Source organism: Anolis sagrei, chromosome Y (genome assembly GCF_037176765.1).
Source record: "Anolis sagrei isolate rAnoSag1 chromosome Y, rAnoSag1.mat, whole genome shotgun sequence".
Taxonomy (NCBI): domain Eukaryota; kingdom Metazoa; phylum Chordata; class Lepidosauria; order Squamata; family Dactyloidae; genus Anolis; species Anolis sagrei.
In genome coordinates this window covers 73,221,262-73,235,500 of record NC_090035.1, presented here as the reverse complement: position 1 = coordinate 73,235,500, position 14,239 = coordinate 73,221,262, and the positions used below count along the sequence as shown (strand labels likewise).

Genomic DNA, 14,239 nt, shown 5'->3' with positions numbered 1-14,239 from the left:
GGGAGAAAGAACTCTTGTCTGCTTGAGGCAGGTGTGAATGTTGCAATTGGCCACCTTGATTAGCATATGGCCTTGCAGCTTCAAAGCCTGGCTGCTTCCTGCCTGGGTGAAACGTCAGGAGAGAATGCTTCTGGTTAATAGTCATACAGCTTGGAAAATTCACAGCAACCCATTGATCCCAAGCATGTGCAAGGTCACCATTACACAATCATGTTAGATATATAATATCCCTTGAACATTTGAATTGGCTGAGAAAGCCTTGCAGCTGAGTTGAGTAAGATCTCAATGGATTCAATCAAATTCCTTGATTTAATTTCACTCCATTTCTTTGTCCATTTGAAGCTCGTTTGTCGGATCATGATCAACATTTGGAAATGTTTCCTTTTTGGACACCTTCTGCCTAAGGCCTAAGTAGTCATTAAATCTCAACTTCTAGATCATCATCATAATCCAGACTGACATTTAATTCCAATTTTGTAATATAGTTAAATGCCATTGAATTGCATTATGTGGCAGCGTAGATGGGGCCTAAGTTACAGAACAATATTAAGATATATGCCTCAAGCTGAGCTTACTTAAACTGGGAATGAAAAGTATGTGCAGTCAAACACTAAACACAGATTTGGTCAGAAGGAGGGTTTGTCTACACTGTTGAATTAACGCAGTTTGGCACCACTTCAACTGCCATGGCTCTCTATTATGGAACCCTGGTTTGGTGAGACACCAGAGAGAAGGCAAAACGATCTCATAATACTACAACTCCCAGGATTTCATAGCATCGAGACATAGCAGTTCAAGTGGTGTCAGACTGGATCAATTCTACACCCTTTCGGTATAAATACATTTATTATTATTATTATTATTATTATTATTATTATTATTATTATTATTATTATTAGAAACACAACAAGATGAGTCCACAGCAGACAAGATCATTCTGCTGGCTGTTGTATTGGATCACATGTCGGACACTTCCCAAGTGTATAGGCCTGTGTGATGTATTGGGGATTAATGTGTGCAGATCCAAGCCTGGAGGCCTTTTGCAGCTGCTTGGTGGTAATTTTATCAGCGGTGATTCTTTTTAAGTGCAGGCCAAGGTCTTTAGGCACTGCACCCAGTATGCCAATCACCACTGGGACCACCTTTACTGGCTTGTGCCAGTCTTTGCAGTTCGATCTTTAAATCCTCATATCGTGTTAGCTTTTCCAGTTGTTTCTCTTTAATCCTGTTGTCACCTGGGATTACAACATCAACAATCCATTATTATTATTATTATTATTATTATTATTATTATTATTATTGAGGATTGACTGGGAAAGCTTACACGATATGAGGATTTAAAGACAAAACTGCAAAGACTCTGGCACAAGCCAATAAAGTTGGTCCCAGTGCTCATCGGCACACTGGGTGCAGTGCCCAAAGACCTTGGCCTGCACTTAAAAACAACCGGTGCTGAGAAAATTACCATCTGTCAGCTGCGAAAGGCCACCCTACTTGGATCTGCATGCATTGTGCATTGATATATCGCACTTGGCACAAATACCAAGACACTTGGGAAGGATCCGACGTATGATCAGATACAAAAGCCTGCATAGGGATCTTGTTTGTTGTGTACTAATCTTGTTATGTATCTAATAATAATAATAATAATAATAATAATAATAATATACAAAACAAGATTAATACACAGCAAACGTGTGATCCAATACAACAGCCAGCAGAGTGATCTTGTTTGCTGTGGACTCATCTTATGTTAATAATAATAATAATAATAATAATAATAATTGCTAATCTTCTAGGTTCAGCAAAGTCTCTTTTACTTATATTACTTTGTAAGTATAAATGCCACATGGATTGTGATTAGCACCATAGTTTTTTGGGTCACATAAATGACCAAAACCCAGTATTGATCCCACTATTGTCTTTTCTTGCAGCGACTCCACGGAAACAGAGGCGTGAGCGCACGACCTTCACGCGAGCTCAATTGGATATACTGGAGGCCCTCTTTGCCAAGACCCGCTATCCAGACATTTTCATGCGCGAAGAAGTGGCGTTGAAGATCAACCTGCCTGAATCAAGAGTACAGGTAAGGCTCTATGCTGGTCTTTCATGGGAGGAATGAATGGAAAACATCAAATCACTCGTGGTGCCAGTGTGTATGGATGGGTGAAGTGTCTGTAAGTATGACAGTAAGACCATTATTATTATTATTATTATTATTATTATTATTATTATTATTATCATTATTAGTTTCCCTAAAGCAGTGGTTCCCAAACATTGGTTTCTTCAGATGTGTTGGACTCCAACTCCTAGAATTCCTGCCTTTTGGCTGAGCTGGTTAAAGCTTCTGGGTGTAGTTGTTGTTGATGATTATGGTGATAATAATAATAATAATGATAATTTTATTATTTGCCTCTTTTCATGGCTCAAGGCAGGGCACAACATGGTTAAAATACACCATAAAAGTAAAGGTTTTCCCCTGACATTAAGTCTGTCTGACTCCGCTGGTTGGTGCTCATCTCCATTTCTAAGCCGAAGAGCCGGCGTTGTCCGTAGACACCTCCAAGGTCATTTGGCCGGCATGACTGCATGGAGTGCCATTACCTTCCCACCAGAGTGGTACCTATTAATCTACTCACATTTCAAACTGCTAGGTTGGCAGAAGCTAGTGCTGACAGCGCAAGCTCATGCCGCTCCCCGGATTCGAACCTGTGACCTTTTGTTCAACAAGTTTATCAGCTCAGCGGTTTAACCCGCTGCACCAACAGGGGCTCCAAAATACACCCTAATGCATCCACTCATTGGGAATGGTTCCCAAACTCTGTTCCTCCCAAATATTTTGGGTGAAAATACACCACAATACAGCCAAAATACTTGGAGGAACAAAGTTTGGGAACCATTCCCAATGAGTGCATCTACAGTTTGGTGCCACTTGAACTGCCATGGCTCAATGCTGTGGAATCCTGGGAATTGTAGTTTTACATGGTCTTTAGTCTTCTTTGTCAAAGATTGCCAGTGCCTTACCCAGGATTCCATGCCATTGAGCCATGGCAATTAAAGTGGTGCCAAACTGCATTAATTCTACTATGTAGATGCATCCTAAGGCAGAGTTTGCCTAATGGGTGCAAATTTATTATTGGGGTAACAACGACAAGAAAACAAGTGTTCTGTTTCCAAAAAGGTAGTTTCTCTATTTGTAAACTGGAACCATAAACGTGGTTGAATGAATTCGGATAATTCATTCACAAGAAAGTTAAGTTTGACTGATTGGTTAAGCATCCAGTGATTTTTCTTATTCAGTCTCATGGTTGTGCTTGTGCAATTGTGCGAATGCGGCTGTTGCACATGTGCACACTGCCCCCTAGTGGTTAAATCCACTACTCCTATTGCGTCCTATTGCATCCCATTATTATTATTATTATTATTATTATTATTATTATTATTGAAGTATCTACATCATTATGGAGCATTTGCATAATCATAATCATCATTATTGTTGTTATTATTATTATTAAAGTATCTACATCATTATGGAGCATCTGCATTATTATGATTATTGAAGTATCTACATCATTATGGTGCATCTACATTATTATTTTATTATTGTCATGATTATTGAAGTATCATGGAGCATCTGCATTATTATTATTATTATTATTATTATTATTATTATTACTTTTACCCCCAGTGGCGCTGAGCTGCTGAGCTTGTTGACCGAAAGGTCGCAGGTTTGATTCTGGGGAGCGGCATGAGCTTCCGCTGTCAGCCCTAGCTTCTGCCAACCTAGCAGTTTGAAAACTTGCAAATGTGAGTAGATCAATAGGTACCACTCCAGCAGGAAGGTAACGGCGCTCCATGCAGTCATGCTGGCCACATGACCTTGGAGGTGTCTACGGACAACGTCGGCTCTTCGGCTTAGAAATGGAGATGAGCACCACACCCCAGAGTCAGACATGACTGGACTTAATGTCAGGGGACTACCTTTACCTTTTACATTATCAACATCATAATCAGAACAGCGACATCATCATCATCATTGTTATTATTATTATTAGAGCATTATTATTAAAGTCTTATTTGATTATTATTATTATTACTACTACTACTATTACTCCATCCATAACCTTCACCTGAATTTATCACTTCTTCCATCTTGCAGGTGTGGTTCAAGAACCGCCGAGCCAAATGCCGTCAGCAACAGCAGCAGAGCAGTGGTCAGGCCAAGGCACGCCCAACGAAGAAGAAGACCTCTCCCGCCCGGGAGACCAGCTCCGAGACCAGCACCAACGGGCAGTACAGCCCTCCGCAGACCGGCACTTCGGTGACGCCCGTCTCGAGTGCCAGCGCCACCGTCTCCATCTGGAGCCCTGCCTCCATCTCCCCGATCCCCGACCCGCTCTCTTCCTCCACCACTCCTTGCATGCAGCGCTCCACTGCCTACCCCATGACCTACACCCAGGCCCCCGGCTACACTCAGACCTACGCCGGCTCCACCTCCTACTTCAGTGGCCTTGACTGCAGCTCCTACCTGTCCCCCATGCACCCGCAGCTGTCAGCACCCGGAGCCGCCCTGAGCCCCATTGCTACCCCCACCATGGGCAGCCACTTGAGCCAGTCCCCGGCCTCTCTTTCCAGCCAGGGCTACGGGGCAGCCGGGCTGGGCTTCAGCTCGGTGGATTGCTTGGACTACAAGGACCAAGCGGCATCATGGAAGCTCAACTTCAATGCCACCGACTGCTTGGATTACAAAGATCAGAGCTCTTGGAAGTTCCAGGTCTTGTGAAAAGGTGGTTGGCATCACGTCCTTTTTCAAAGAAGCTTCTCCTCCCCTTTGCATTTTAGCAGCTTGGGACAGTCTCCTCTGTCCACGCTTGGCACGAGACCCATCGCTTTTTCTCCGCTCCTGTTCTTGGTTTTTCTGGACGCTCTCCTTCCCTTCTCTCAATCCTTGTCCGAACCCTCATTGACCAGCATATAAAGACTTCAGCATTGCTTTTTCTTTGTTTTCCTGCGAGATCCTCGCCCAGCCCCAGGTCAGAGGAGGTGGATCCGCGCAGAAGTTAGGAACTCGCAATACAGCCTTAGCGCCATCGGCTCTGGCCTTGGACATGTTGCTCCTGTAGACGCTTGGCCTGGACTCAGTGACTGGGGTGGCATTGAAAACATTGGACTGAGAGAGCCAAGGACCTGGATGGGGACGAATGGGATTTGACTGCAGGCAACATAAGAACTGATGGTGAAGGCTGGCATTTTCATGTTGGAGATGGCAAGATCTATAGCTGGACAAAGAGAAGTTTGCAAGAGAGCTGGGTTGCAGAAACCAGATTGCTGTCCCTCTCTCCAAAATAATATTTACCAAACAGATCTGGGATAGAAGAAGCAACAGGAGAGATCCATTGAGAAGCTGGTCAGGCCCTTATCTCTTCCAAATGTGGACTTGCCGTTGCAAGAGGAGTCAAGACAGAGTAACCAGTCATGGGCCATTGACTATGGCAGTGCTTCTTAGCATCTGAGACGTCTCTTTTCCACATCAACATCAGGCCAGGATTGTGTTAAGGGCATCTTGTCGGCACAAGGCTGAAATGCTCGCTTTTTCCTCCTGTTTCTGCAGACATGAAAAAGTGACACTGTTGTGTAAGAAAATAGGAAGAAAACCACAGGTCAAGCTAGCCCAATATTATCTCTTCTGAGTAGTTTCCCTTCCAAGGTAGAAGGTTTTATACGTCCTCCCTAGACATCTCAAAGAGATGTTTTGCATGCAAAGCGTGCACTCTTCCCTAGAGCTACTGCCCTTCCCCAATGGAAATAAAGCTGCCTTATGCAGATGATCAATTCCATAGGACCCCAAAGTTCTGAATTTTAAAAAGGCTTCTTTACCTAGGAACATAGGAAAGAAAGTTATAGTGACTCTATTTGCTTGGATATTCTGTGTGGCAGGGTTGCAGACCAGAAGGATTTCCCTATTTATATCTAGAGGTATTGGGAACTGATTTTCTGCATTGGAAGAGAGGAACCGACCCTTAGACCAGAGCTTTCCAAACATTTCATGTTGATGACACACATTGTAAACGTGCATTATTTTGCAATACAGCAATTCGATGTTACTATCAAACCAGTGTGAAAACAACCAATTATGAGATATATAAACACATATATCAATTGTAATAACGAAACATATGGAGACACAACATTTCTCATGGAAACCTTTTATTTATATATTTTAAATATATATATATGATTTATTGCTTATTTCATGTAGGTTCAGAGGTGTCTTGCTATGTTTGCATGACACACTTACAAACTGTAGCCAACATGCTATAATGTGTCGCAGCACAGTTTGGAAAGCTCTGCCTTAGACTGAGTCTTATTTCGTCTCTTGATTTCTGGGGTTTTAGACATAATTCCTTCTTAGCCAGAGCTGGAAATCCATGGTAATCTCCCCTTTAAGTGCTAACCAAGGTCCTGCTTAGCTTCTAAAACAGTGGTTCCCAAACTTTTTTTAAACTAGGGACCACTTTGACCAGGAACCACTTTGAACAGGGACCACTCTCCAAAATAAGTACCAAAACAGTTATGAATCAGTTTTTGGTCAAGTTTAGATTCAGTTTGGTTATTTGGGGTGCTGATTCAGAAAATTACATTGGATAGACCACATCAGCTCTAGTTTCTGATACAGAACATATGCCATCCAGTTATTGCCATCTGCTCACCCACAGAAAACCATATTTAATAAGCCTCGGCACTATAAGAGGGTTTTGCGAGACTCGTTGCAACGGTGCAGTAATAGTGAGGCCACAGACCATATTTTAGTTCTTGCGGATCACTGGTGGTCCACAGACCACAGGATGGGAACCACTGCTCTAGCTGAAAGGCAATGCAATAAAGTTTGGCCTGGGAAATAGTGGGATTCTCCTCTAGCTGAGCCTACTGTAGCAGTGTGTATTGACATACAAAAGGCAAGGTGAACAGCAGCTGCCTCCACAATCCCTTATTGAATATGTACAAAGAGGCCAGTTGCTCTAGTTGCAACAGTGTAGTAATGGTGAGGCTGCAGACCATATTTTTAGTTCTTGCAGACCACTGGTGGTCCACGGACCACAGGTTAGAAACCACTGTTCTAAAATGAGAGGAGATATAAGTGTATACAGGACACGATAGTGCTCTATCACAGAGCAATGAGAAGACAGGAAGCGTAACTTCAGATCAAAAATTTGTTTTCCTATCCTTTTCTTATTTCACCTTGATCAGCTTAGCTTGATTTGGGTTTAAGTATTAGCAGATCTCAGAGTGCGTGGCGTGAAAGCCCAGTTGGCCTTCTGTATAGTTTTACAGGTGATGAAAATGGGGATAAATATGGCCGAGCTATACCAAAGTGTATAGTCAATGCAGCTAAATTTCTTAATAATAAGAAAGGAAACACATTCCAAAATAAGTTGCAGCAGTTCTCTTTTGCCTGATCCCATTGGAAAGACAAGATTGTCCTACTGAGTTGGATGCAAATTCACTTTTGCACTTGGAACTAAAATAATAAGAAAGGAAACACATACCAGAATAGGCTGCTGCAGTTTGCTTTTGCCTGATCCCTTTGGAAAGGCAAGATTGTCCTACTAAGTTGGGTGCAAATCGCTTTTGCACTTGGAACTAAAATAATAAGAATAGGCTGCAGCAGTTTGCTTTTGCCTGATCCCTTTGAAAAGGCAAGACTGTCCTACTGAGTTGGGTGCAAATCTCTTTTGCACATGGAACTAAACTTGCAGCAGTTGAAGCAAGCTTGGGACAAAGGGAGAAAGGAAAAGGAAGACAGAAACTAAAGTCTCAATTGGAACTGAAAATGGATGATAAGATGTTTGGATGACACAAATGGCATACTTGGTCATTGGCCCCTTCCAGAAGTGCTCTTTGGGAAGTTTTATTTTTCCCAGTAGTTATACAATTAATTCACAGTCATAACTGGAGATATTGTAAGTACCAGATTGGGGAAAGTTGTCCTTAAAAGCACAGAATATCTCAGCTTTCTGTGCAATTAAATCTTGCCAATGGTTTTTTGCCTGGGTAATATCAAAAATCTGGATGAGCCGGAGATGTCACTCCCTTGGTCCTTTCTGGTGGATGTCAGGTGATGCAATACCGGCTAAACAGTATAATTTATCCAATAGTATAGGGCATAGACATCCTGTGGTAATGCAGCATGTCTCATTAAGAGCCACATCCACTGTTTTAACGTGATGTGTTCCACACTGGGCATGCGTACTCAGCAGCAGAGTAGCAAAGCGCAAGGGCAGATGTCTTCACTGCAGAGTAGAGATTAAAGTCATCCCTCCATATTCATTAACTCGAGATAACATAAACAAAGGTGGTTATGTGATTAGATCAATAGGTACCGCTCCGGCAGGAAGGTAACGGCACTCCATGCAGTCATGCCGGCCACATGACCTTGGAGGTGTCTACGGACAACGGCGGCTCTTCAGCTTCGAAATGGAGATGAGCACCAACCCCCAGAGTCTGACACGACTGGACTTAATGTCAGGGGAAAACCTTTACATTTACTTTTAGAGGTGTTTATAGGATTTCTCAGTGGTGGAATGGAAAATAGCTATAGAATCACACTGGAGGATCTAGAGAATCCTAATGTTTGTAATCGAATCCCTGAACCATCAGATCTGCAAAATGTCAAAACTGGAAACGTGAAGGGCTGACTGTGTATCTAAAGACTGGAGAAAGTTAAGATAAAGTGGGAGGAAATTGCACTGTTGAAAGGAATACACACTCATACACACACATACATATACACGCATGTACACACACAATTCTGATGCATCCCTCTCCTCAACTTTGGATGGTCAACTCTGTGGTCATTCCCATTAGGGGTAACGTTAATAGAAAAAGAGGTTTATTTCTACGTAGTGCAAAGCTTCGTTGTGTAAATCAGGGGTCTCAAACCCTCCAGCATTTCAAGGGTGCGTCGACATTGTAAAGTTAATGCAGTTCAACACCATTTCCGCTGCCATGGAATCCTGAGAGTTGTAGTTTAACAAGGACTATAACCTCCCGGTTGGAAAATTATTTGGTGTATTGTCAAAGGCTTTCATGGCCGCAATCACTGGGTTGTTGTGAGTTTTCTGGGCTGTATGGCCATGTTCCAGAAGCATTCTTTCCTGACGTTTTGCCCACATCTATGGCAGGTATCCTCACAACCTCTGAGAATGCCTGCCATAGATGCAGGCGAAACGTCAGGAGAGAATGCTTCTAGAACATGTCCATACAGCCCAGAAAACTCACAACAACCCAAATTATTTGTTATTTCCCTTCGGTTTTTGGATTCGGGCAAAACCTGAAGTGGAAAGTGATATATATTTTTATTGTAATACATAAAAATATTAATTTTGAACCTTACCAATATTTCGTTGTTTGATTTTATATTGTGTTCGAAACAGAAAAAAGACAATTGGATGAATTATTGCAGAAGTGAGGCACATATACGGACATGGGCAAAGCCTCACCATTATGTTTCCATTTAAAAGCATCCAAAAGACTTCAAACTGGATTCGGTAAATATTTGTAAGATAACGATTATGTTGCCCGAATACTTTGAAGAACTGAGCTTTTGAAATTTTTTAAAAGAGATCTATTTTGTAAATGTTCTTAGATCTTTTCCTTTTTTAGCCTAGTGTCCTTAGTCGTTAGCAAAACATTGGAAAAGAAACAACTGTCTTTTTGGCTGTAGATGAGAAGCATTTCCATGCAAGTTATTATATATACATATATATATATTTCTCTCTCTGATGGTTCTCTCTTATTTATTATTGTTTTAGGCTGTGATAAGCAATTTTCTGTACAGTAACAAAAAAAATTGTCGGTGGTTTTAAAAAAAAGAGAAAAAATATTAAAATGTCAAAAAAACACCTAGGTCAAAAAAGGAACGGTGTCTTTGTGTTTGTGGTCGATTTCGGCTGTTCGTTAAAACAATGGATTTGACAAAATGAGGGCAATTATGTGAGCGAACAGTGAGTGGGACTGAAAATCAAGTTTATGGAGGCCGGTAATAAATGGGTTGCCACTCCAGTAGTACAGTGGGTTAAACCGCTGACTTGCTGAACTGGTGGCACAATGGGATAAACCCTTGTGCCAGCGGGACTGCTGACCAAAAGGTTGGCGGTTCAAATCCAGGGAGAGGGGTGAGTTGCTGCTGTTAGCCCCAGCTTCTGCCAACATAGCAGTTCGAAAACATGCAATAATAAATGGGTCACCACTCCAATAGCACAGCGGGTTAAACCGCTGACTTGCTGAACCGGTGGCACAATGGGTTAAACCCTTGTGCCAGCGGGACTGCTGACCGAAAGGTTGGTGGTTCAAATCCAAGGAGTGGGGTGAGTTCTCACTGTTAGCCCCAGCTTCTGCCAACTTAGCAGTTCGAAAACATACAATGTCACCACTCCAGTGGCACAGCGGATTAAACTGCTGACTTGCTGAACTGGTGGCACAATGGGTTAAACCCTTATGCCAGTGGGACTGCTGTCCAAAACGTTGACGGTTCAAATCTAGAAAGAGGGGGTGAGTTCCCGCTGTTAGCCCCAGCTTCTGCCAAACTAGCAGTTTGAATAACATGCAAATGTGAGTCGATCAATAGGTCTGGTGGGAAGGTAATGGCGGTCCATGCAGTCATGCTGGCCACATGACTTTGGAGGCGTCTATGGACAACACCGGTTCGTTGGCTTAGAAATGGAGATGAGCACCAATCTCCAGAGTCAGACATAACTAGACTTAATGTCAAGGGGAAAACTTTACCTTTACCTAATAAATAATTCATCATATAGGAAAGAATATTAAATTGAAGCAGTTGTATTATGGATGTCTCATGAGGCCATGAGACTCATTGGGAAAGATGACAAAGCTTGGTAAACTGGAAGAAAAGAGGGAGACTGCAACATTCATGGAATGTGTTGTTGAAGGCTTTCATGACTGAAATCATTGGGTTGCTGTGAGTTTTCCAGGCTGTATGGCCATGTTCCAGAAGCATTATTTCCTGACGTTTCGCCCACATCTAATGGCAGGCATCCTCCGAGGTTCTTTTTCCCACCTTGGACATTATTTCACAGATACGGTATATAAACTTCACTTGTATAGTTTCCAACAGACCCCACAACCTCTGAGGATGCTTGCCATAGATGTGGGTGAAATGTCAGGAGAGAATGCTTCTGGAACATGGCCATACAGCCCAGAAAACTCACAGCAACCCAGTGACTCGACAACACATATTCAGTTTTGACTTGCAAGACAAGACACCAAGAATAAAATGCTAAGACGTTGTATGATGGTAAGAAAAGGGGTGGCTTGAGTCCCTAATATTAAATTGCATTACAAGACCTATGTGGCTATGTGCGGGGATATGATAGAAGCCTCCCACAAGGATGGTAAAAACATCAAACATTTGGGCGTCCCTTGGGCAATGTCCTTGCAGACGGCCAATTCTCTCACACCAGAAGCGACTTGCAGTTTCTCGAGTCACTTCTGACACAATAATAATAATAATAATAATAATAATAATAATAATAATGTATTGTCAAAGGCTTTCACGGCCAGAATCATTATGACCAAATGTGAACACAGATGGAGTTTGGGGATGGAATTGAACCAAACTTGGCTCATAGAACTCCCATGGCCAACAAAAAATAGTGGAAGGATTTGGTGGGCATTGATCTTGGGTTCTGGAGTTGTAGTTCACCTAGATCCAAAGAGCAGTGTGGACTCAAACAATGATGGTTCTGGACCAAACTTGGCACAAATACTCAATATGCCCAAATGTGAACACTGGTGAAGTTTGGGGGAAATAGAGTTTTACATTTGGGAGTTGTAGTTGCCGGGATTTATAGTTCACCTCCAATCAAAGAGCATTCTGAACTCTACTAACAATGGAATTGAACCAATCTTGCCACATAGTACTCCCATGACCAAGAGAAAATATTAGAAGGTTTTGGTGGGAATTGACCTTGAGTTTTGAAATTATAGTTCACCTACATCTGGAGAGCAGTGTGGACTCAAACAATGATGGCTCTGGACCAAAGTTAGCACAAATTGCCCAAATGTGAACACTGGTGGAGTTTGGGGAAAATAGACTTCACATTTGGGAGTTGTAGTTGCTGGGATTTATAGCTCACCTACAATCAAAGAGTATTCTGAACTCCACCAATGATAGAACTGAACCAAACTTGGCACACAGAACTCCCATGACCAACAGAAAATACTGCATTTTCCGATGGTCTTTTGGTGATCTCCCTGACAACCCCTTGCGACCCCACCCCCCCCCCCCCCCAGGGGTCCCAATCCCCAGGTTGAGAAGCATTTGTTTATAGGGATGATTGTGGGATAAAAACATATCCCTGGATGCAGAGGTCCAATTTTAAAAGACCCCAAAAGAAGCTTACAAAAGAGCATAAACATATCCCATCTCTGTCCCTTTTTCCTCCCTGGTTCTAAGAAGCAAGAGAGAATGGAGGAAGGAAGAGCACCAAAGTAGTGATCAGATGGCCTCGCAGGAAGAGAAACTGTTGTTGGAACCACTTTCTAGAAGAAGGAGAAGGAGAAGAAGGAGAAGAAGGAGAAGACAATCCTAAACCTGAGTTTGCATAAGACCAGTGGTTCTCAACCTTATTAATGTCACGACACCTTAATACAGTTCCTCATGTTGTGGTGACCCCCAACCATAAAATCATTGTTCTTGGTACTTCGTAACTACAAATTTCCTACTGTTATGATGTAAATATCTAATGTGTATTTTCATTCACTGGACCACATTTGACACAAATACTCGATGCGTCCAAATTTGAATACTAATGGTGTTGGAGGGGATTGATTTTGTTATTTGGGAATTATAGTTCCTGGGATTTATAGTTCACCTACAATCAAAGAGCATTCTGAACTCCACCAACGATGGAATTGAACCAAACTTAGCTCACAGAACTCCCATGACCAACAGAAAATAGTGGAAGGATTTGGTGGGCATTGACCTTAAGTTTTGGAGTTGTAGTTCACTTACATCCAGAGAGTAGTGTGGACTCAAACAATGATGGGTCTGAACCAAACATAGCACAAATACTCAATGTGCCCAAATGTGAACACTGTGGAGTTTGGGGGAAAATGCACCTTGACATTTGGGAGCTGTACTTCCTGGGATTTATAGTTGGGAGCTGTACTTGCTGGGATTTATAGAAGAAGAAGAAGAGGAGGGGGGGGGGGGAGAAGGAGAAGGAGACAATCCTAAACCTGAGTTTGCATAAGACCAGTGGTTCTCAACCTTATCAATGTCACGACCCCTTAATATAGTTCCTCATGTTGTGGTGACCCCCAACAGCATTGACCTTAAGTTTTGGAGTTGTAGTTCACCACATCCAGAGAGCACTGTGGGCTCAAATAATGATGGATCTGGACAAACTTGGCATGAATACTTAATATGCCCAAATGTGAACACAGATGGAGTTTGGGGAAAATAGAGCTTGACACTTGGGAGTTGTAGTTGCTGGGATTTATAGTTCACCTACAATCAATGAGCATTCTGAACCCCACCAATGATAGAATTGGGCCAAACTTCTCACACAGAACCATCATGACCAACAGAAAATACCGTGTTTTCTGATAGTCTTTGGCGACCCCTCTGAAACCTCCTCGCAACCCCCCAGGGTCGTGACCCCCAGGTTGAGAAACACTGCATAAGACAGACTGGAGATCCCATCCAAGTGGGTTTTCCGATGCCTTTGCAGCCCTAGCTTTGACGGAAGGCTTCCTCTTGCCCTCGACTCAGTCACCGGCCATCCCCGCACCCACCTACCCACCCGCCCCACCACACGCACACTCGCCATTTGTTATTTTTACTTATCTAATTTAGCAAATGCCCCAATCCTCTTAAGTCCGCTGCTCCCCCCACCGCGCAGATTGGTAACTGAATTAGAAGGGATTAGCGGACCCACTAAGGATGACAAATTGGTTCTTCAATGCCCGGTGACAGCTGCCCAGGGCCGTGCTGCCAGCCAAGTCCCCCTGGGTAACCTCCTTTAATTAAAGAGAACTATTGGGTCCGTCCACCCAAGGGAAGCGGACACACGGATTAAAGGCCCTGGCAGCAGGCACAGGAAGACTTTAGTGGCATGCGGCCCTCAACGGGAATCTCCGAGTCCAGGCTGGACAGGGAGTGACCCCAGAAAGATGACAGGCCTCCAAATATTTTGATTTGGAGAGACAGTCCCCA

At 42.9% G+C, this 14,239-nt stretch overlaps 1 protein-coding gene across 2 annotated transcripts in view; it reads left to right on the top strand.

Moving 5' to 3' along the window:
• The window catches only part of LOC137095319 (homeobox protein otx5), a 60,968-nt gene extending 51,048 nt beyond the window's left edge, over nt 1-9,920 (top strand). For both annotated transcript variants that reach the window (XM_067461813.1, XM_067461812.1), the window contains exons 4-5: nt 1,935-2,086; nt 4,160-9,920. In XM_067461813.1, coding sequence (XP_067317914.1) covers nt 1,935-2,086; nt 4,160-4,783 — 776 coding nt within the window. In that variant the 3' untranslated portion in view covers nt 4,784-9,920. The remainder of the gene's footprint in view (nt 1-1,934; nt 2,087-4,159) is intronic.
• The last annotated feature ends 4,319 nt before the right edge of the window (nt 9,921-14,239 follow it).